The 24,190-nt window shown below is 47.9% G+C and overlaps 1 protein-coding gene across 1 annotated transcript; it reads left to right on the top strand.

Annotated features, from left to right (window-relative positions):
* Window positions 1-22,804: 22,804 nt before the first annotated feature.
* Window positions 22,805-23,782, top strand: LOC135826693 (integrase/recombinase xerD homolog). The gene has a single exon (XM_065339294.1). The coding sequence runs from the start codon at window positions 22,805-22,807 to the stop codon at window positions 23,780-23,782; it is 978 nt and encodes a 325-aa protein (XP_065195366.1).
* The last annotated feature ends 408 nt before the right edge of the window (window positions 23,783-24,190 follow it).

The raw sequence follows: 24,190 nt of genomic DNA, 5'->3' as shown, positions 1-24,190 counted from the left end.
GAGAGTCCACAGCGGAAACGCTCTGAAGCGCGTCTTGTTCATCGTCTTCATCGTCGCTTGCTGAATCAGTGTCTCCACCTGATTCCTCGGCACTCGACTCACCTTCAAGCTCAACCCAGGAGTCTGCCACGCGTGGACGCTTAGCAGGAGGCTCATCAGACTCACTATCAGACAGTCAGCGAGTGCAGCTGCTAGTTGCCGACTCCTCCGACTCGCCAAAGAAACTGTCGTCTTCCGCCTCGAGAACTTTGCCGATCTCTTCGGAGGCGCCGATAATCACGCGGGCGGTACAGCCGGACCGACGTGCTGCTCGGCTTCTACCTCGAGTGTGACTACTCACAGGCCCTTCCTCAAGTGCTTCTTCCAACTCCTGCTGTGCCGCCACGTCCATGATGATTGATGAAAGTCGATCGCTTGTCGCATCTCTTGAGATCGAGCTGGAATGTCGACAAGATCAGCGATCAAGCTAAAAAAATGTTTGCTCTTCTCTCCGATCGATTTTCTCAAAATTCTGAAAGAAATCGGTTTCCCCCGAAGACACGTTTTCGCATGCACTGGCCCAATTATTATATGTATCAAATGTGTACGTGAGTCAGTTGTAGTTGAACTTGTAGGAGCCAGTTGTACTTTTTGGAGCTCTGACAAGGAGGATGTAGCTGCCTTCAGCAGTCATGCGCCATGTGGTGCAGACCAGGCCATGGCTGTTGCAACCCGTCTCAGTGAATTTGCGCTTCACTGGGAGGTTTTGACACCCAATAAACCAGCAGGGGATGCAGTATAGTTCGAACGAAATTTCAATTTTCGAAATTGAAGATGAAAGCGAAGAGAACGTTGGAACGACAGAGGCTTCTTTTCACGAGCTGGAATGTGCAGCCACTAGTTGAGAGAACAAGAGATGCTCGGATTTGCCGTAAGGTGCCGTCTGCTGCTAAGCGAGTCGATCGCGGCTTGGATATCTTTTCGGAGGAATTACGAAAATTTAAAATTGCGGTAGCTGGCAGGTTTGGTCGTCTGGATGCGTCCCCTGTGTAGGCCCGGATTGGCGAGATGCTCAAATTGTCCCCACTCCCAAGAAAGGCAACCTTCGCGTGTGTGATAACTGGCGTGCATCAGTGCGCTGGATGATGTAGGCAAGCTGTTCGCGCGGATCATCCAGGATCGTCTTGAGGAGATTACCGAGGACATTCTGCCTGATGCGCAATGTAGTTTCCACAAGGGACGTGGCTGCGTAGACATGGTTTTTGTTGCTCAGCAGCTTGTGGAGAAAGCCATCGAACATGAGTCCAATTTGTACGTGCTTTTCGTAGACGTGTGAAAGGCTTATGACTCTATCCCCGTGCTGGTTTGTTGTTGGTCCAGGAGAAATGTGGGGTTCCTCCAAAGATCTTGTCATTCATCCAGTCACAATAGTATTCTCGCCCATGTTCGTGTCGGCAATGGCAGGTGTTCGGAATTTCAGGTCCTCAATGGTTTGCGTCAAGGATGCACACTTGCTTCTGATATTTATAACATATCTTTCGCAGCTGTTGTGGCCCACTGGCGGTCGATTTTCTCTGTTCCTGGGTTTCAACTGCGCTATCGTCTGGGTCGCAAGCTCTCTTGTTTCATCAAGTACAATATAATATACTCGGAGGAGAGCCAAGGATTAAATTAAGAAGAAAGGACCAAAGGTTTACAAGTTTCCTTTCGTTGTCCGACACGAGTCGTACTGGCAGGTCCTTGAATGTCAGTACCATCCCAGTCAATACTGTGTAGCCCTTGGCGGATTACACGAGTCGTACTCAATAAATTGCTGAATAATGCTTACCATTATGCCCAAATTAGACTAAAATATCCTGGAATCATTCCCGCAAAGGTGCTATGCTATGCTGCTTATACATGAATATACCACTAGTAATGGATGTGGCAGCAGAGTTTTCGATACTTTTTTTTCCAAAGGACTACTAAAATTATGTATGTGTAATTTGAGTGTTGTGCATTGCTCACTGTGTTCCGCTTTGGTTTCATTCCCTTAGATTTTTTTAAGCTTTTCCGAACAGCTGGCTTTTCTTGCTGTGGTGTTAAATTGTCCTTAAAAAGAGGCTACTGTAGATACTATACAGTGTGGATGAAACGAAACCTGGATTGCGCTATATACTAACACCTGCTGTAAGATGCCGCTACTTACGCAAGGCGACAAATGGCGAGCAATATTCTTTTTGTGGCTCTAAGTAACACAAAGACCGAAGTCATCAGGAAGCAATAGTCGAGTCGTCATTTTCACGGCCTCTCACTTGCACCGAGTAAGGAACCTACATACCTCCAATTCTGTACAATTTCTGTTAGTACTGTAAAAGCAGAAATTTTTACCGAAAATAGAACGAACCGAAATTTTCGGTACAACCGATACTGTATACATGTAGTACTAGTACACCTACCTGGAGAACGGGTCTTACCGAAGATTTCCCGCTACCGAACCGCCCATTTTGGCGAATACCGAAAATATTACAGGACCCAAAATTTCTGCTTTGACAGTATGTTCAGGTTCTTGCCCACGTACAGTGTATGCCATCTTTCTTTTTTAGAGAAAACACACGGTCAAACGCACGAATTATCGCACGGGAAGAAGCAACGAAGCAACGAAGTAATGGTGAGCGTGAGGATGATTCGCTGCATTAATTTTGTTAGACGAATGCTGGCGAAAATGCAGAAATACTGGCACGATTTGAACATTACGGTGTAATTGTGGGGATTAGCTGTAGAAAATGTAATAATGACATCATTGAGTGTACATGTTCATTGAATGACGTAATGAATTCGTGCTTGTTATGCACTACGTACAAGATAATAGAAATACGATCTAAAGCATAAGCTCTAATCATGACTGGGTAGCGTGAGTGGTAACGTTTGGCCATAATTTCAACACAAGACAGCTGTTGTCAGCGCAGAGAACACGCCAGCTCTTGATTAGCTTTAGCCCAGGGATAATACAACGTATAATGAGGGACTCCTAGAATTTCTTCCATTTCTTTATCCGCTTGTCCAGATTAGATGTTAAATGAACATGTTGTTAGTAAACTTCATAGACTTTGAAAACGACGAGCAATAATGGACGAGCTTGAGAATTCTTTCCACCAAATTGTGATAACCGATGAACATGCAGAGATGTTTATTCGCCTGTTATACGACTCGCTGAATCAAGACTCGTTGGAATCTCTGGAAAGCGACTCTCCGCTTGGTCCAGCTCAAGGTCCGGAAAACGGTCCAGTTGTATTCTGGGGCGTTCCTCGGCTATCTCCTGGTTTCGTGGGCTTCATTAGCGCAATCGGCCACGAACCTAAGGAGCATAGTACACTCGCACAGGTGAAGCAGAGATTACAAGTCCAATGCGCCGGACTCTTTCTCAAACAATTGACCAGCAGTGTCGACAGGAAACAGTATCCTGTAAACGCAGGTTCTGAGGATGTCTGGTTCGAGTGTGACATGAAGTTTGCCTCGACTGGAGACGGAAATGAGAAAAACGCATTTATACGAGTTGAGGTTTCTCCGCGTAGGGTAAATTATCTCGAATTTCATTATTCGGTAAAAACGATTGTTCTCAAATGGCATTGAAATCGGCATTGCATGTGGAGGTATTTTTCGCAAAACACCTTATCCATGTATGTTTTGACTTCCTGTCCATTATTCAGCCATAATCATAATGAACTCAGCGGTCAAATTGTCATAAATCGGAAGACATTCATCGTTCCCCTCTCCGGCTCATACAAAAAATGTTGTTATACGTTTCAAGCACACGCATACGGCAGCACAAACACACACACACACACACACACACACAGAAACACACACACGCACAAACAAACACACACACAGACACACACACACACACAAACGCTCACGCTGATGCTCACGCATACACTTCAGTTTGTACTTATCTTATGTTATGTTGTCATTCCTCGGCCTTGTGTATGGCACAATCCTCATGGTACTATCCTGGTTTAGCCACACTCTTCTTTACTCTTTGTATGTCCTCTTCTGGCCTGCAGTCAACCATGCTATTTGTTTGCCCTGCAATCTTCCCTTAGTTGTACTCCCCTACCCTACAATCTTCGTTACTATGTGCTTGCCCTACAATATGTTGCGCCCTGGCGTATTGTTTACGTCATTGGATCTCCTTGGAGCGTCTTTTGAACTCGTGACTTCGACATACTATCTAGTCGGTTGGTTTCTTCAATATGTGTCATTTGTATTGTAACAGTTCTGTGTCAGATTTGTTTTCAATCTATTTCAAGTGTTGTGAGCTTTCGTGGTAATGTGCGAACGTTCGTTTGTGTGTATATGTGTGTGTTTGTGTGTATGTGTGTGTGTGTGTGTTTATGTGTGTGTGTTTGTGTGTGTTTGTGTGTAGGTGTGTGTATATGTGTGTGTGTTTGTGTGTATGTGTGAGTGTTTGTGTGTGTTTGTGTGTGTTTGTGTGTGTATTTGACACTATTTGAGTGTCTGTGTGTGTGTGTTTGTGAGTATGTGTGTGCTTGGGTGTGGGTGGTTGGGAAGTGTGTATGTGCTCTTGTCCATGTATATGTGCGTTTTTGTGTGTGAAGAACAAAAAGGAAAACTAGGGAATTGGGCTTAGTGGAAAGCATAATTCAGTAATTAAAAAAGTATAATCTGCCAACGGATGTTTCTACAAGTACTGAGTTCACCATACTATTGAGATATTAGGGAGGTTTCGCTCTACGGAATTACGTATGAAAATAACGTATGAACTGCACGGAATTTTCATACGTAAAAATCAGAGCTGTTGGGTTTCGCTCTACGTGATTTCTCCACGACTGCTAAACATGCGTTGTTGCTTTGGAGACGCGTTGGCTGCATGCGCCCACCGTATGCACCAGGAACCGAAACCGCGTTTTCCATTATATTTTGCACGTGGTGTACGGTGTGTGTAGCTTGTGTTTCGCGCGGCTTGAATATTGCCATGGACAAATGCGGAAAAAGCGAAAATTATTTCAAAAAGTCCTACGGAGGACCCAACGTAGGAAAGAGCTTTCCTACGGAAATCCGTAGAGAGATTTACGTATGAAAGTTGCCATCGCTCCTCGGCGCGTACGACATACGGATTTTCATACGTAATTACGTAGAGCGAAACCTCCCTACTAATGCGTGATGGTCCCGGAAACAACGGACAATTGGCACGGTTTGGGGGAACGATAATAGGGAGGTTTCGCTCTACGGAATTACGTATGAAAATAACGTAGGAACTGCACGGAATTTTCATACGTAAAAATCAGAGCTGTTGGGTTTCGCTCTACGTGATTTCTCCACGATTGCTAAACATGCGTTGTTGCTTTGGAGACGCGTTGGCTGCATGCGCCCACCGCATGCACCATGAACCGAAACCGCATTTTCCATTTTATTTTGCACGTGGTGTACGGTGTGTGTACCTTGTGTTTCGCGCGGCTTGAATGTTGCCATGGGGCGCGTTTGGTTGGTACGAACTACTAGTAGAACAGGATTCACCAGAACAGCGCGTTTGGTTGGGACTGCACCTGTTCTGGGTCGGCCAGAACATGTTCTGCTTGCTCCGGCCTCGTGGCCGGAGCAGACCGAGCAGTTTCACTTTTTCACAGTGAAACCTGGCGGGAACATCGATTTTGGTCCCAAATGATCACGTTCATACGCTTTTGGGTCGGACTCGTTGTACCGTACAAAGTGACCATAGTGACCCATACACATTTTCAAGTTTTTTTTTTTTTTTTTTTTTTTTTTTTACACGTTCCAAGCCTCTTGTACGGGCAAAATAAACACAAGTGCAAGATCAACAGCTTAGTACCGAGAGAAAATGAGCTGAAATGGCTGTGAAAACAGTCTTATACGGAGGAAGCTACAATGGCTGTGAAAACAGTCCAATAAGGAGGAAGCTAAAATGGCTGTGAAGACAGTCTAATGCGTAGCAAGGCGAGCCTCAGCCTGGACGAGGTCGACAGGCACAAGGTTGATGTGACGGCGGCGAACGGAGCGTGATCCTCGAACGCACCGGATCGCAGACCTAGCAAGAGAGAAAGCCAAGCAGCAGCGCATCCAGCAAACGACTTTGCTGTAGCTCTCCTTGCGCTTAGAAGCCAGAGCATCAGCAATCCGCTTGACGACGATGGCTGCCTCTGGACCCATTCCGCCGCAAGAGGAGAAGACCAGTGGTGTGAACGAGCCATGTTCAACTTGGTTAACTCTTTCGCCATACTCCCGCTTCTTGGCACCTTCCAACTTGCGATAAATAGATGCAATGGGCTGGGACCGATAGCTCGCTGCGTGGGGATAGAACACCCTCGTATCGAAAAATGCATTGCGGCTATGGTTCCAAAAGCCCCGCACCCGGATGTCCGCTCGCGCATCGGGCTCAACATTGGCAGTACGATAGCGAAACACATTTTCAAGTTTCACACATTTTTCCACGAAAATGTGCTCTGTTTCTGGAGTACCGTTTGGTTGGCATGAGGCTGCTCCATGTGCACCAGCTGTTCGATCCTGTTCTAGATCGTACCAACCAAACGCACCCATGGACAAATGCGGAAAATGCGAAAAATATTTCAAAAAGTCCTACGGAGGACCCAACGTAGGAAAGTGCTTTCCTACGGAAGTCCGTAGAGAGATTTACGTATGAAAGTTGCCCTCGCTCCCCGGCGCGTACGACATACGGATTTTCATACGTAATTACGTAGAGCGAAACCTCCCTAATATTATTACTTCAGTAACGTCTGGCGCTAGCCAGGGTGCACACAGCTTTAATTTGGTGTTTTTTGTTTGTTTGTGTCGCGCTGGCTATATTCCGTATCTATCCCGTACCGTACCATCAAACACAGCTGGCCACAATATTTACTGGCTTCCGTATCTGTCCCGTACTGTACCGTACCGTACCATCAAGCACAGCAGGCCAGAAACAGCTGGTCTGTAAATACTGTATATGATGATTCGTTTTTATATATGTGTTGATTCTTCACAAAATGTGTTATTTTGCCCGTACAAGAGGCTCAGTTTTCCGTGTGGAAAAAAAAAAAACAAAAAAAAACAAAAACAGCTGGCTACAATATTCGTCATAATATGTATACGACTCCCTGATGTAAAGGGAGATTTTCTGGAAAGAAATAGGGAGACGAGGAGGAAATGCAATTAGAATGGACGTTAGTTGCCGAATAGATGATAGGATGCGTGTCAGATTTCTTTTCACTCTACTTCACGTGTTGTTAGGTATAATGGGAATGTGTGGAACGCTCATATGTGTCGGAGTGTACATTGCGTGTATGTGTGTGGTTTGTTCGTATCCGTGCGTGTGTGTGTGTGTGCCACTGTGTGCGTGTGCGTTGATCGTGTTTGTGTGTATCTGCATGTGTATGTGTACATATCCGCAGTAAAGTGTTTTCGTGGCATCACCTAAATTAACTATAGACTAGGGCACCAATGGTTAGACTGTTCACATGTGCTGGACCATGTACAGAGACGTCTAGGCTTCCTACTGTACTCCCCGTACTCATAGGCGGATTCACACCCCAGTTTAAATGCTCCCAGCCGGGACACATGTTTTTTTTAAGTGGCTGTAAATACAGTCTAATATCATAAAATGGCTGTAAATACAGTCTAATGTCAACGAGAGAGCTTGGAAGCTCAGGGCCCTACGCTATGCTTCTTTTGCCTTGATGACCTAGACAAAAAAGCATAGGGATGTTATAAATTCTTATAAATTCCTTCTTTTTGTTTTTAGACATATTAAACCTGGGATTCGAACCCGCACTATCGCCCTACATGCATCCCCCCAATACACTTCGCATACATACTAATTCTTCTAAGTTGCTTCACGTTATGATCTTGCATTTGAAAGCCCTATTTGAATATGCATTGTGGCCAGCCGTCTTTGATGGTACGGTACGGTACGGGATAGGTACGGGACAGGTACGATCGAGGGTAATACGACACCGTCTACCGCCTTGATGACGGCAAAAAAAGCATAGGGATGTTATAAATTTTTCAATTCTCCTATTTTTTTTTCAGGCATATCCTGGGATTCGAACCCGCACTATCGCCCCACATGAATTCCCACATACAATTCGCATTCGTACTCATTCTTCAGAGTTGCTTCACGTTGTGATCTTGCGTTAGAAAGCCCTATTTGAATATTGCGGCCAGCTGTATGTGGCCAGCTGTGTTTGATGGTACGGTACGATACGGGACAGATACGGGATAGCGCCAGGCATGACACAAACACACAAACACACAAACACCAAATTAAAGCTGTGTGGACCCTGGCTAGCGCCAGACGTTACTGAAGTAACGTCTTCTGCATAGCTACGGGAATAATAACAATTGTACTTCCAAATGTACAACTACGATGTACTTAGTACAGTCATGTCAAAAACCGGCCTTGGACACTGAACACAACTGCCTCAGGACCGGATAGCCGCTTCAGCCACCACCCTCCCGACAGAGGTTTCTTTGGCTGGCCTTGGACGAATCAACCGTGCGCTCCGCGATGCTGGATCTCAGCAGGGCAAAAGAGAGCCGGTATCGGATCCACGACATGACCTGGCTGTACGGCTCCTTCGTCTTCTCTGAGACTAGAGACGCGACACGCTTGTAAAAGGTGGTGGCGGATTTCCCCATCCCACCACTGGCCGAGAAAACCAATGGCAGGAAGATGGCATGCTCAATATCCCTGACGCGTTGGCCATAGTGTCGACGTTTTTCCTTTTCATGGCGTTGGTACGTACTGGTGAGTGAGGAGGCCCGATTCGATTGTGCGAAAGGGTTGAAAACCCGTACATCCAGAAACACACAGCTCGAATTTTCCACCCCACACACCACTAGACGCCACATCCAATCGGGCCTGGTCGTCAGTGATAGCGGTTCGGTACTGCAGCCTCACTCCAATTAGCGGCTGGAGTCGAGGCTCGACTGCCACATTCGTGGCAACTCTCTTGAGCAGATTCAAACCCCAGTATGACATCTAATACTTCCCCATGTCTCACCCCTAGCCCTCAGACGTTGTCATGCATGTAGTGCTAGTTGTCATACTGACCGACCTTGCCAAGAGTCCCGTACTTTTGGTCGTATTTCTGCATGTCCATGTACTAGTAATGGAAGTCACTACTTTTTATGCAAAAGAGTTACGAGATAATTCACGTGTAATGGCATCTTCACTGCTTTAGTGTTTAGTTTGCCCATTAAGAGTTTAGTGTCTGGTCTACAGAAATTTGTAGAGGCAAACCCGGGTTGTAGTGTGCATTAACACCTACTGTAAGATACCGCAGCTTACACAGAGCGTAAAAAAGTGAGTAAATGTCATGCAGTGGTTCTAATGAACACAAAGTTCCTGTATGATATGGATGCAGCGCAGGGAGTATAATAATGACATCATCGTGTGTGCACGGAATGACGTGATGAACGAGTGCTTCGTACGCCCTGCAAACAAGATAATGGAAGGGATGACATCATGGTGCAAGCTCTATTTACGGCTGGCAAGTGTGAGAGGTGATATTTGGCCAGATTTCAACACAAGACAGCTGTTGTCAGCGCAGAAAACACGCCCGCTTGTGATTAGCCTTCGCCCAGGGAGAACACACGTATAACAGGGAACTGATAGAAGTCCTTCCATTTCTTGATCCGCTTGCCAAGATTTGATCTTAGATGAACATACTGAGAGTGTACATCATAGACTTTGAAAGGGACGAGGAATAATGGCGGACATTGAGAATATTATAGACGCATTGTTCGTAACCGACGAACATGCAGATATGTTTATTCGTCTCTTCTGGGACACGCTAATGCACGGCTCGTTAGAAGACCTGGCAGACAAGTCTCCAATTGGTCCAGCTGAACATTCAGGCAACGGTCCACTTGTGTTCTGGGGAGTTCCTCGGGTCACTCCAGGCTTCATGGCGCTCATATACGAAATCAGCCACGGAACTAAAGTGTGTATTTCAATGGCACAGGTGAAGCAGGTATTGCAAGTCAAAGGAGCTGGACTCATTCCCAAAAAATGGACCAGCAGTGCCAAGGCGAAAAAGTATCCTTTCGACCGTGAGTCTGTCATTACCTGGTTTAAGGCTGAGATGAAGTTTGTCTCGCCTGGAGCTGCAAAGGAGACAAAGGAGGCATCTATACGTGTTGAGGTTGATTCACGTCGAGAACATGATTCGGAACGTCATTATTCGGTGAAAAGGATTGCTTTCCAATGGCTTTGATATCACAATTCCATCTGGAGGCATTCTTCATAATACATGTGCACGTTCTCCAAGTATGTTTTGTCTTGTGCATTGTTAGACCATAATCATAATAGAATCGACTCACAAAATTTCGTAAATGGGAAGCCATTGTTAACAATTGCATAACCCGGCTCAGGCAAAAGGAATTGTACGTTTCACGCACACGCACGCACAACCAAAAACACACACATACACACAGGCACGGTTACACAAACACCACTTCTGCTTATTCTCATCTTGGTGTTTTAGTTGCCATCCTATGGCCTTGTGTGAGGCGCAATCCTCATTACATTTTCCTTGTTTAGCCACGCTCTTCCTTAATTTGTATGTCCTTTCCTGGCCTGCAGCCAACATTTCCATGTGCTTGCCTTACAATCTTCCCTTGCAGATTCTCGCTTAGCCTACAATTGTCCCTTGCAGATACTCGCTTAGCCAACAACCTCCCCTTGTAGATACTCCCTGATCCAACAGTCTTCCCTTTTAGGTACTCGAACGCTTAGCCTGCATTCTTCGTCACTACGTGTTTGACCCGCAATATGTTGCGCTCTACCGTATTCGTTACTTCACTTCCTACATTCCGACATTTGTTACGTGAAAGTACTTGATGGCTCTAATCTGGCTGTATTTTCAACTCGTGATTTCGCCTCGCTATTTGTCACGTGATATCTCACATACATACATGTATGGTTGGAGTTCACATGTCCTGTGTCTGAATTCTCTCTACTTCAAGTGTTGTGAGTTCTAGCGACAATATGCGAAAGTTTGCGTGTGTGTTTGTGAGTGTGTATCATGTGTGTGTGTATCATGTGTTAGTATGTGTGTGTGTGTGTGTGTGTGTGTGCCAGCTAGTTCGGTTGGTGGGTATACTCATGCCTGATTGTGTTGGGCCTGCTGCCAGCAGGCTCGGCTGCTTGAAGTTGAATGTGCAATGTTGTATCTGCTACCTATGTTGGTTCCTGAGTTCATATACTTTCAATTTTAAGTATACATACTTGTTATCCATGGACTGCTTCAGGCTAGATTAACTCTTGTGTGATCAATGATGCTAGTGATGCTTATATCAGATCCACTCTGATTTAGCCTCCCACACTAGTAGCAAGTGTTACCTTCTCTGGGGGCAGGGGTAACTGCAGTTGGATCCCAGGATGTATACCCTGATGGCGTCAATCCTATTTCTGGACGTTGTCCTCGCCCAATTACTGAGGTGTGGTGAGCCCATAAGTGGGATTATTTTTAAGTCCACCCAGAGTTTTGAGGGTTTTAGGGGGCATCGGCCGTAGCGCGGTTCAATAGCCAATTGAGTAATCTTTCCAAGATTCCGTTTGAGTCTCTTTCCCTCTCCCGGTGAGACCCACGTGATCACTTTTGGCAGTGAGCAAAAAGGACAAGTATTAAGTGTCTATATGTATGTATGTGTATGTGATTCAATTGTAATTGAAAGGAGTCAGTTGTAGTTGTAGGAGTCAGTTGTACCTTTTGGAGCTCTGACAAGGAGGATGTAGCTGCCTTCAGCAGCCATGCGCCGCGTGGTGTAGACCAGGCCATGGCTGTTGCAACCCATTTCAGTGAATTTGCGCTTCACTGGGAGGCTTTGACACCCAAAAGAACAGCAGGAGATGCAGTATAGTTCGAACGAAATTTCAATTTTCGAAATTGAAGATGAAGGGGAAGAGAACGTTGGAACGACAGAGGCTTCTTTTCACGAGCTGTAATGTGCAGTCACTAGTTGAAAGAACAGGAGATGCTCGGATTTGCCGTAAGGTGCCGTCTGCTGCTAAGGGCGTGTTCAGACTGGCGTGAATAGCCGCCGGAATGCTGCAGCGTAATCCCGGGAATCGCAATCACACTGCACGTGTATCCCGCTGGAATGGCCAGTACATGTGAAGCTTCGACATTTGAAAAATTTGAGTTGACTCAGTTTGAGTTGGATATCAAAATAAACCAATTCAGTTTGTTGAGATACTGGATCATTGTGCTTTTGCATGTGCTTGTCGACGGAAAGAATACTATGTCCGGAGTGTTTCGTGCTTGGGTGGCATTCATCCGCTCCGTGATCAGAGTATGCTTCTCGTTTGCAGTAAGCGTTTTGCCTGCAGAGCGGCCCGCAAAAATCACCACGTACAGCTCCATGAACTCCCTCTCCATTGCTGAGTCGAACAAAGATTTCGGCATGATAGGAGAAGTTAGTTGGCAGTCTAGAAGTCAAAACTCCAAACTCAAATGCATGCAGTCAGACTGCACGCAAGAGTAGAGGATGAAATAAACGAAAAGACGGAACGTGTGCTGCAAGGATATCAAAAGCGCTCCGCGTGCCGCCGGAATCTGCATTCCACTGGCCTGCGGAGTGGTGGGAAACCTTTTCCGTGTTTACGCTGGCGGGAACGTCACGTGAGCGATTCACCTTGACAACTTTCACATTCCGCTTGTTTTTTACGCCAGTCTGAACGCGCCCTAAGCGAGTCGAACGCGGCTTAGATATCTTTCCGGAGGATTGACGAAAATTTGAAATTGCGGTAGCTGGCAGGTTTGGTCGTCTGGATGCGTCCCCTGTGTAGGCCCGGATTGGCGAAATGCTCAAATTGTCCCCACTCCCAAGAAAGGCAACCTTCGCGTGTGTGATAACTGGCATGTATCAGTGCGCTGGATGATGTAGGCAAGCTGTTCGCGCGGATCATCCCGGATCGACTTGAGGAGATTACCGGGGACATTCTGCCTGATGCGCAATGTAGTTTCCACAAGGGACGTTGCTACGTAGACATGGGTTTTGTTGCTCAGCAGCTTGTGGAGAAAGCCATCGAACATGAGTCCAATTTGTACGTGCTTTTCGTAGACGTGTGAAAGGCTTATGACTCTATCCCCGTGCTGGTTTGTGGTTGGTCCAGGGGAAATGTGGTGTTCCTCCAAAGATCTTGTCATTTATCCAGTCATAATGGTATGCTCGCCCATGTTCGTGTCGGCAATGGCAGGTGTTCGGAATTTGAGGTCCGCAATGGTTTGCGTCAAGGATGCACACTTGCTTCTGATATTTTAACATAATCTTTCGCAGCTGTTGTGGCTCACTGGCGGTCGATTTTCTCTGTTCCTGGGTTTCAACTGCGCTATCGTTTGGGTCGCAAGCTCTCTTGTTTCATCAAGTACAATAGAATATACTCGGAGGAGAGCCAAGGATTAAATTAAGAAGAAACGACCAACAGTTTACAAGTTTCCTTTAGTTGTCCGACACTGGCAATTTAAAGTTTGATATTGATGAGTCATAAACCTTCACCAGTTAGCACAATACTGACAGGTCCTTGAATGTCAGTACCATCCCAGTCATTATTGTGTAGCCCTTGGCGGATTACACGAGTCGTACTCAATAAATTGCTGAATAATGCTTACCATTATGCCCAAATTATACTAAAATATCCTGGAATTATGCTCGCAAAGGTGCTATGCTATGCTGATTATACATGAATATAGCACTAGTAATGGATGCGGTAGCAGAGTACTTCGCTACTTTTTTTCAAAGGATAACTAAAATAATGTACGTAAAATTTGAATGGTGTGCATTGCTCACTGTGTTCCGGTTTGGTTTGATTCCCTTAAATTTTGTTGAAGCTTTTCGGAACAGCTGGCTTTTCTTGCTGTGGTGTTAAATTGTCCTTAAAAAGAGGCTACTGTAGGTCCTATAGAGTGTGCTTGAAACAATACCTGGATTACGCTTTATACTAACACCTGCTGTAAGATGCCGGTACTTAAGCAAAGCAACAAATGGCGAGCAACACTCTTTTTGTGGCTCTAAGTAACACAAAGACCGAAGTCATCCGGAAGTAATAGTTGAGTCGTCATTTTCACGGCCTCTCACTTGCACCGAGTAAGGAACCTACTTGCTTCAACGATTTCAATTTCTGTCAGTACGGTTAAAGCAGAAATTTTTACCGAAAATAAAACGCACCGAAATTTTCGGTACAACCGATACTGTATACCGGAAATACTAGTACACCTACCTGGAGAACGGGTTTTACCGAAAATTTTCCGCTACCGAACCGCCGATTTTGGCGAATACCGAAAATATTACACGACCGAAAATTTCTGCTTTGACAGTATGTTCAGGTTGTTGCCCACGTACAGTGTATGCCATCTTTCTTTCTTGGAGAATTCACACGGTCCAACGCATGAATTATCGCACGGGAAGAAGCAACGAAGCAACGAAGTAACGGTGAGAGTGAGGATGATTCGCTGCATTAATTTTGTTACACGACTGCTAGCGAAAATTCAGAAATACTTGGACCGGTGTAACCGTAGAGAATAGCTGTAGAGAATGTTATAATGACATCATTGAGTGTACATGCTTGTTATGCACTACGTACAAGATAATAGAAAATATGGTCTAACGCATAAGCTCTAATCATGATTGGGTAGCGTGAGTGTTAACGTTTGGCCATAATTTCAACACAAGACAGCTGTTGTCAGCGCAGAGAACACGCCAGCTCTTGATTAGCTTTAGCCCAGGGATAATACAACGTATAATGAGGGACTCCTAGAATTTCTTCCATTTCTTGATCCGCTTGTCCAGATTAGATGTTAAATGCACATGTTGTTAGTAAACTTCACAGACTTTGAAAACGACGAGCAATAATGGACCAGCTTGAGAATTCTTTCCACCAAATTGTGATAACCGATGAACATGCAGAGGTGTTTATTTGCCTGTTATACCACTCGCTGATTCAAGACTCGTTGGAATCTCTGGAAAGCGACTCTCCGCTTGGTCCCGCTCAAGGTCCAGAAAACGGTCCAGTTGTATTCTGGGGAGTTCCTCGGCTATCTCCTGGTTTCGTGGGCTTCATTAGCGCAACCGGCCACGAACCTAATGAGCATAGTACACTCGCACAGGTGAAGCAGACATTACAAGTCCAAGGCGCAGGACTCTTTCTCAAACAATTGACAGGCAGTGTCGACAGAAAAAAGTCTCCTGTAAACCCAGATTCGGAGGATGTCTGGTTCGAGTGTGACATGAAGTTTGCCTCGACTGGAGCCGGAGATGTGAAAAACGCATTTATACGAGTTGAGGTTTCTCCGCGTAGGGTAAATTATCTCGAATTTCATTATTCGGTAAAAACGATTGTTCTCCAATGGCATTGAAATCGGCATTGCATGTGGAGGCATTTTTCGCAAAACACCTTATCCATGTATGTTTTGACTTCCTGTCCGTTATTCAGCCATAATCATAATGAACTCAGCGGTCAAATTGTCATAAATCGGAAGACATTCATCGGTCCCCTCTCCGGCTCATACAAAAAATGTTGTTCTACGTTGCAAGCACACGCATACGGCAGCACAAACACACACATAAACACACACAAACACACACACACAAACACACACACACACAAACGCTCACGCATACACACGCACTTCAGTTTGTACTGTCTTATCTTACGTTATGTTGTCATTCCTCGGCCTTGTGTGTCGCACAATCCTCATGGTACTATCTTGGTTTAGCCACACTCTTCCTTACTTTGTATGTCCTCTTCTGGCCTGCAGTCAACCATGCTATTTGTTTGCCCTGCAATCTTCCCTTAGTTGTACTCGCCTACCGTACAATCTTCGTTACTATGTGCTTGCCCTACAATATGTTGCGCCCTGGCGTATTGTTTACGTCATTGGATCTCCTTGGAGCGTCTTTTGAACTCGTGACTTCGACATACTATCTTGTCGGTTGGTGTCTTACATACGTGTCGTTTGTATTGGAACAGTTCTGTGTCAGATTTGTTTTCAATCTACTTCAAGTGTTGTGAGCTGTCGTGGTAATGTGCGAACGTTCGTATGTGTGTATTATGTGTGTATATTTGTGTGTGTGTGTGTGTGTGTGTGTTTGTGTGTGTGGTGAGTTATTGTGTGTTTATGTGTGTATTTGTGTGTCTGTGTGTGTGTGTTTGTGTGTATGTGTGTGGGCATAGTGGAAAGCATAATTCAGCAATTTACCGAGCATAATCCGCCAAGGGATGTTTGTACTGAGTCCACCATACTTTTGAGATACTAATGGCTGATGGTGCCGGAAACAACGGACATTGGGCACGGTTTGGTGGAACGATATTTATTGTGGGAGACGAAGAGACGAAGACCAAGACGAGCGAAACGACTAAATTATGGAAGAGAGAGAGAGAGATTGAGAGAGTAAGAGAGAGAGAGAGAGAGAGAGAGAGAGAGAGAAATAGAGAGAGAGAGAGAGAGAGAGAGAGAGAGAGAGAGAGAGAGAGAGAGAGAGAGAGAGAGAGAGAGAGAGAGAGAGAGAGAGAGAGAGAGAGAGAGAGAGAGAGAGAGAGAGAGAGAGAGAGAGAGAGAGAGAGAGAGAGAGAGAGAGAGAGAGAGAGGGAGGGAGGGCGGCAAGATAAAGCGACTGGGAAGCTATGGCAAATTTTCTGCAACTCCCGGGGCCGAAAGGCGGGCTAACGCCCCTACATGGCTACTTCCCCTTGTCTAACCCCCAAGACGAAATGATAGTAACAGACTGGCCAAAATCAAGTAAGAGAGAGAGAGAGAGAGAGAGAGAGAGAGAGAAATAGAGAGAGAGAGAGAGAGAGAGAGAGAGAGAGAGAGAGAGAGAGAGAGAGAGGGAGGGAGGGCGGCAAGATAAAGCGACTGGGAAGCTATGGCAAATTTTCTGCAACTCCCGGGGCCGAAAGGCGGGCTAACGCCCCTACATGGCTACTTCCCCTTGTCTAACCCCCAAGACGAAATGATAGTAACAGACTGGCCAAAATCAAAAAAAAATATGAAATATGTGCGCGCCAGTAGCTACCCAGCCAGGCCAACGGAACAAAAGGTGGGTATGAAGGGTGAATGCAGGCCAGCTTGGACAAGGTTATAGAACGTACGGGAGGAAGTACCTAACGAAACCATTAGACTGGACAGTAGCATAGTATAGCACCATCATTGTCATCATCCTAGCCTAATGTAGAATAATCACTGGCATGATTTGAACATAATGGAAAGCATTATTCAGTAATTCACCAGGCATAATACACCAAGGGTTGATCCGTTGTGACAGGTTCCAGGGCCACGTTGAAGGGCCCTATCTCACCACCCATTGCTGCTTCTGGACTTTTTTTGGCTTGGATCCTGCGCACGGACAGAATGGGCACGAAAATGTGAACAAATTGTAAATGCATTTTTTTGGCTCCTGGGTGACTCGCATACCGTGGCACTATGCCGGAATTTTAATTTTTTTCCGACCTGGAAATCCTGTCAGTGAGGCGCAAGAACTTTTAAATCATGTCCAGAGGGTCAGCATAGTGGTAGGACTCCCTAGGCAGGAGTGTGTGGTGAATATTTCACTCAAATCCATTGAGAGACACCAAAGTTACGGTCAATTGAATGCCATATGAAATTTACGACCAGGCTGCTACCTGAAGGTGGTAGCCTGGTCGTTAAATCCCTGAAAAATCGAATTAATTTTGTAAATTAATATCGAGTGTTACATGGCCGTTCAAGAGTTATGGCCGAAAATGTACCCTTGCAAGGAAATTTCTTTTTGTTGCACGCTGTCATTTGTTGGCAGCATTGTTATGTATTTGAATGTGCGCAGACCGTGCGCAACTTGTTGTATCATGGAAAAACGCGAAAGTCCAAAAAAACACCTCTTTTAGCCACGTATTGGGCTGCACGGCGGCGGGCTTCCAGGGCCGCGTTGAGGGGCCCTATACCACCACCCATGGCTGCTTGTGGACTTATTTTAGGTTTGGACCCCCGCACGGACAGAATGGGCAAGAAAAATGTGAAAAAAATGTAAATGCAATAATTTAGCTCCTGGGTGACCAGCACACCTTGGCACTATGCCGGAATTTTTTACCATATGAAATTTATGACCAGGTTGCTACCTTAACAGGAAAATAACACAATGTCTGTGAAACACGAGCCACAGAGTACTACGCGTCTGGTTATAACTAATAGCTTCATGCCAGATGGCAATCTTCAGACAACTGATAACAATGCTGCACAGCTAGTATGGTATTGTATGCAGTGGAATGAGGGAATGTGTGACGGTTTGAGGTCTGGAGGGTGTGAAAGGTCCTGGAGGGATAATGTGCCACACTCCTTGAGTCATGTGAGTGAGAAAAGAAAATAATTATGACAGCAGGAAGGCAAGCAGGGCAATGCGAACGATAATGTGACTTTTCTACAATCACATGCAGGTGCAAGATGCCGCGCGCTTTGGTAAACGCCTGGAATAGGTTAGAGGTGGGGAGAAACCCACCTTCAATGTACAAACAAACAGGTCACGCAAGGTGAAAATTTCCACGGGCTCAGCCTGTGATGGCTACAGGCGCTTAGAATGGGGTTAAAGAAATGGCTGCAACCTGCTCTCACTTTGCAAGTGAGTAAGCACTGTCTCCCCGGTGAAAAGGCCTCTTTTACGGGCAAAGTGAAGCACAATCATCACCATGTATCAGTCAAGTGAATAGTTTAACCCAACACGAATGAAAATGAGATATAGAATATAAAATTGTATAGCACATTAGAGCTTGCGGTAATGTAGGTTAAAGGGGAAGTTAAGGCAAAAATTAAAATTTCACCAGTTGTAGTCTTCGGGGTGCTGAGTCGAATGGTCTTGGTCCGAGAAAGCTGAGACGCTCCCTTCCTACTTGAATCCCAATCGAACTCGCGCACTTCCACCGAAACTGGGTGACTGCGCCCTACTAGATGGGGATTTGTATGCAAAATGTCACTAAAAGCGCCATTTCGTTCTTATAAAAGCACGGATGACCGCGATTGGCCCATATGTTGTAGTCTTTTGGACGCCGAGTCGACTGGTTTTGGTCCGAAAAGGCTGCGATGCAGCGTTCCTCCTTTATTCCCAATCGAACATGGTTGAACAAGCCGTCACGTGCTCCTGCGTACACCAGTCAGCTGGTCACCGTGCCTTCAGGGTACAACTTACAGCCTGTTTTGACCTTTTTTGGGTGCAGTCCTGTCACTCGAGTTGAACCTTGGTGTGAAAGTTGTCGCCTGCTGGCGTGGTGACCAGGTGATTTTGGCACCCTGGAGCACGTGACCGCTTCTTCAACCATGTTCGATTGGGAATAAAGGAGGAACGCTGCATCGCAGCCTTTTCGGACCAAAACCAGTCGACTCAGCGTCCAAAAGACTACAACATATGGGCCAATCGCGGTCATCCGTGCTTTTATAAGAACGAAACGGCGCGTTTAGTGACATTTTGCATACAAATCCCCATCTAGTAGGGCGCAGTCACCCAGTTTCGGTGGAAGTGCGCGAGTTCGATTGGGATTCAAGTAGGAAGGGAGCGTCTCAGCTTTCTCGGACCAAGACCATTCGACTCAGCACCCCGAAGACTACAACTGGTGAAATTTTATTTTTTGCCTTAACTTCCCCTTTAACACATTGCACAAGCCACCACTTCACACGCGCTCCAGCGGCTTCCAAAGAGCCCGCAGATCCCACGCTATTCATTGATGCATGTCAAGTAACACGCACATGCACGCTGCGGTGGCATGTAACATGCGTACGCCGGAACTCACCTGAACTCGCCAGCCAACCAGCCATATGCGGCTGCAGCACACATCGGAGCTTGAACCCGTAACGCATACACCATACTTCGCGCTGGCCACATTGCTACTTCATATTTGCTTTGCTTGCGCCGTGAGAAGAACACCGGTTTGTTCCTTTCTCACAGTTTCTCGGCTTTTCGGATCTTGCAACTCCCTGACCTCACCATTCGCTATGCCTCGACGGACTAGGACTAGTAGCAGGACTGCTGTTCCCGAGGTAGCTGCCCCTGCCTCCTCTCAACCTCCGAGCCTGAGCGATTCCGCCACAGATCCGGCCTCGCGAAACAACTTCCCACGCGGTCCGCCAGCGGCGTCCGTCTCCCAGAGCGCTGTTGCTCCACAGGTTGCAATGCCTGAACCCCCGGCGCAACAATCAGTGATCCCGGCCGAAAGCCTTCGAGCCACGATCGCAGAAGCGCTGACTGAAACACTGCCAGCGATTCTGGATTCCCAGCGCCGCGCCATGGCCCCACCACCGGCTACATCCGCGATCAGCACCACAACAACAGAAATTGCATCGGAACCGGTCGCAGCTACCTGGCGGCCACGATCAGCGGAGCAGCAGCTCCCTACCACCACCATCCCGCAGAGGACACGGGACAGAATCCTTGCCGGTGAGTTCCTAGATTTGTCTGAGTTGTTGGTGGACCCGGTTGGATTAGCCCCAAACCCCTCCAGCACAGGTGTGCAGATGCACCTTATGGACGGCACACCCGTGCGCCTAACGCAGGAGTTCTCGCCCAAAGCCTCCACACGGCGCCACGTGTGCGATCTTGCGACGTGGCTGGAGGCTTGGACGGTGGTGCTCCACACCATCCTGCAAGCAGCTCCGGAAAGAGCCTCCGAACTAGTCGGGTACCAGGCCATCATCACGGAAGCCAACCGGAAATTTGTCCCGGATGGCTGGCTCGAGTATGATCGGCAATTTCGCCGCGCGGCGGCTAGCAACCCTGCCCGTCGCTGGGATGTGATCGACCATAATATATGGCAGCTGAGCACTACCGGCAAGGCTCGAACTCCGTGCTTTGCATGCTCGCTTGTTCACCCCCATCCGCTGGGGGGCAGTGTCCCTTTCGTCCCTCTAGAGCCACACCATTTGGCGGCGCACATTCCTCACCCTCAGTCGGTGGCCGCCCAATTTGCCGGAATTTCAACTGGGCCAGATGCCAAGGGGGATGCGGGAGAGCGCACCTATGCCTGCAATGCCAAGGCCGCCACCCAAAAACGGCCTGCACTGCCAACCCCGCGAGCACACGGCCCAGCACATCAGCGCCACCTGCCAAACGGTCAGGCAAGTAAGTCACCTGTGCCGGGCCCCGACACAAGCATGGCGGGACGCCATGCCACTAGCCCTGCTTCCGCGAAGCAGGCATGTACAGACAGTAGTAGTAACTCACAGTTTCCCCCGCTCGCCTTCCCTGCTCTTGATTCCAGTATGCCATGCATTCACACACCCATTGATGTTGCCCGCTTTACTAGACTGCTCACTGATCATCCAGACAAGGCATTCTCCTCCCGCGTGAGCAGGGGCCTACAATCTGGATTCCGCATAGGCTTCTCTGGTCGCCGTCAGACTGTGACAGCCCCAAATCTTCCCTCATCTGTTGAACATTCCGTGTACATATCTGATTACCTAGCAACATCCTGTGCGCAGGGAGAGACCTGCGGCCCTTATTCCACCCCTCCATTTCCATCCTTCCAGTGCTCGGGCATTGGTGTGGTGCCCAAGAAGAATGGTAAACTACGCATTATCCACCATTTATCAGCTCCCGTCGGCAATAGTGTTAACGATGGCATCGACCCGTCCGCGTTTAGCCTGTCATATATCCGGATAGACGATGCAGTGCAAACAATTATGGCCTACGGGCAGGGTGCATTGCTGACAAAGCTGGACATCCGCAATGCATTCCGGCTAATCCCTGTGCACCCGTCCGATTGGTCTCTACTGGGTATTCAGTGGCAAGGGCAATATTACTTTGACCGAGTGTTGCCGTTCGGCCTACGCTCCAGCCCGTTTCTATTCGACCAGGTTGCCAGTGCCATTGAGTGGATCATTACTACTAACTTTGCCATCCCTCACCTCCTTCACTATCTAGACGATTTTCTTAATATCAGCCCTCCTCAGCGAAGCCTTGCTATCCAGGCAAAGGACGTCATCCTGCAAGCATTCGAATACCTATCAATCCCACTAGCCGAAGAAAAGCTCGAGGGCCCGTCCACATCCCTGGTCTTCCTCGGAATTGTGCTGGACACGGTGCGCATGGAAGCCCGTCTCCCAGACGACAAACTGGCGGACCTCCGCGAGCTCCTCAGCGAGATGTCACGCTGCACCCAGACCACGCAACGCAAACTCGATCACTTCCTGGGGAAACTCTCCTTTGCGTCGAGCGTCGTCGTACCAGGCAGAACATTTACACGGCGCTTATGGGATATCAACAAGAGGTTTAGCCGCGCCAAGCCCTATTTCCGTATCACTCTGACAGGCGAGGCCAGGAAAGACATCCGCTGGTGGCAGCTTCTGATCCAGCACTGGAACGGGAAGGCATTCCTCCTCTATAACAGCAGTACATCGTCGGCCGACCTTGGACTGTACACAGACGCTAGCGGCACTCTCGGCTGGGGCGCATTCTACGGCAAGGAGCAGCGCTGGATCCAGGGCAGATGGACAAAGGAGCAAGAAGAAGAGAGCATCGGATACAAAGAGCTCTATGCCGTGGCGATGGCTTGCAGTACTTGGGGCCATCTGTGGTCCCGGCAACGTATCGTAATGCATTGCGACAATCAGTCCGTTGTCGAATGCGTGAAGTCAACCTCCAGCAAGTCACCAGGCATGATATCACTGCTGCGTGCATTGTTCTTCGTTTGTGCAACTCACAGCTTCACCATTACTGCCAAATATGTACCTGGCCATCTGAATTCGATCGCCGATGCTCTGTCTCGTTTCAACCTGCAGGCATTCCAGCAGCTGGCACCATCGGCACGGCAAGCCCCGGACACTGCAATCCACCTCCCCCTCCTGGACTGATGCGGGAGGTCGCCGACCTGGCAGCCATGGCAATCGCCCCGACAACGCGGCGCACGTACACCACTGGCGAAAGGAAGTTTACGCAATACTGTGCGTTGCAGAGATGGACGCCCATGCCGGCTACAGACACGATGCTCAGCTGCTTCGCAGCACACCTCACGCAATCGGTTCAACCACAGACAATTCACGTCTACATGGCCGCAGTACGCAACATGCATCTCGAAGCCGGATTCCGAGATCCAACGATGAACGCGTTGCTGCTGCCACGTGTTATGCGAGGCATCAAGAGGACGGTGACTGACCCAGCAACCCAGCGCACTCGCCTCCCAATCACCATTGATTTGCTGCGGAAGCTCCTCAACCAACTCAGCCTGGACCAACGGCGTCACCAGCAGGACAAGTGCATGCTCAAGGCGGCAATGGTGCTCGCCTTTTTCGGATTTCTCCGATGCGCGGAATTCACTGCGCCTCCGGCCGGGTTTGACCCTGCCACTCATGCCACGCGCCAGGATGTGACTCTGGACGTCACTCAAGGACGCACATATATCCGCTTCCACATCAAGCAATCGAAGACGGACCAATTCCGTCAGGGACATGCAGTGATAATCGGTAGTACCACTTCACAACCTTGCCCGGTTGCTGCCCTCCTGGCATATTTTACAGTCTGTCCGTCTGACGCCGCTGACGCACTCTTCCGCTACCGCTCTGGGAGACCGCTGACCAGGCAGGCGCTGACAGAAGAGCTCCGACAGCTCCCACTCACGGGAACACCCAATTCGCGCGATTACGCCGGTCATTCGTTCCGCATCGGTGCCGCCACAACGGCAGCCATGGCGGGTACCCCTGACTGGCTAATCAGGGCAATGGGCCGATGGAGGAGCGACAGCGTCTTGCGCTACATCAGGACCACCGACACAGACATGGCGCAGCTGACCCAAAAGCTGTCAGAGGTACAAGCGCATCACAGAACGCATTGAGGTATGTAAGAACCCGCCACGCGGGCACGCAACTCGCACCCATGCATGTACCCACACGGCTGACTGTTTGGTACAGCACAGCAACTTGCTCTGCTAGGATTGTGCTGACAAAATGCGCTGATAGCAACAACAGTGTCATTCACGTGCATTGCAATATGTCACAACTTAGCATGGAGGCTGGGCAACCATGGGCCAGCTATCTCCTCTCATCTGGCAATTATCACGGCCTTCGGCCATCACACTCATACTCCCACACTCCTGCCTCCTAACGGGCATTGCACTTCGTGCGTGGGCCGTCCACACTCCGTCCATTTCATGGGCGCCCATCTCATGGGCTGCACTTTGTGCGTGGACATACATACACACTATCATACAGGCTGTCCACACTCCGCCCAGTTCATGGGTGCC

The sequence above is a fragment of the Sycon ciliatum genome, chromosome 10 (genome assembly GCF_964019385.1).
Source record: "Sycon ciliatum chromosome 10, ocSycCili1.1, whole genome shotgun sequence".
Taxonomy (NCBI): domain Eukaryota; kingdom Metazoa; phylum Porifera; class Calcarea; order Leucosolenida; family Sycettidae; genus Sycon; species Sycon ciliatum.
Note: the sequence above shows the minus strand (reverse complement) of the source record. Positions and strands in the feature narration are given on the sequence as shown.

Bases quoted from the DNA above. Each gene is read 5' to 3' on its own strand.
- LOC135826693 (XM_065339294.1), top strand. From the start codon at position 22,805: ATGCGGGAGGTCGCCGACCTGGCAGCCATGGCAATCGCCCCGACAACG.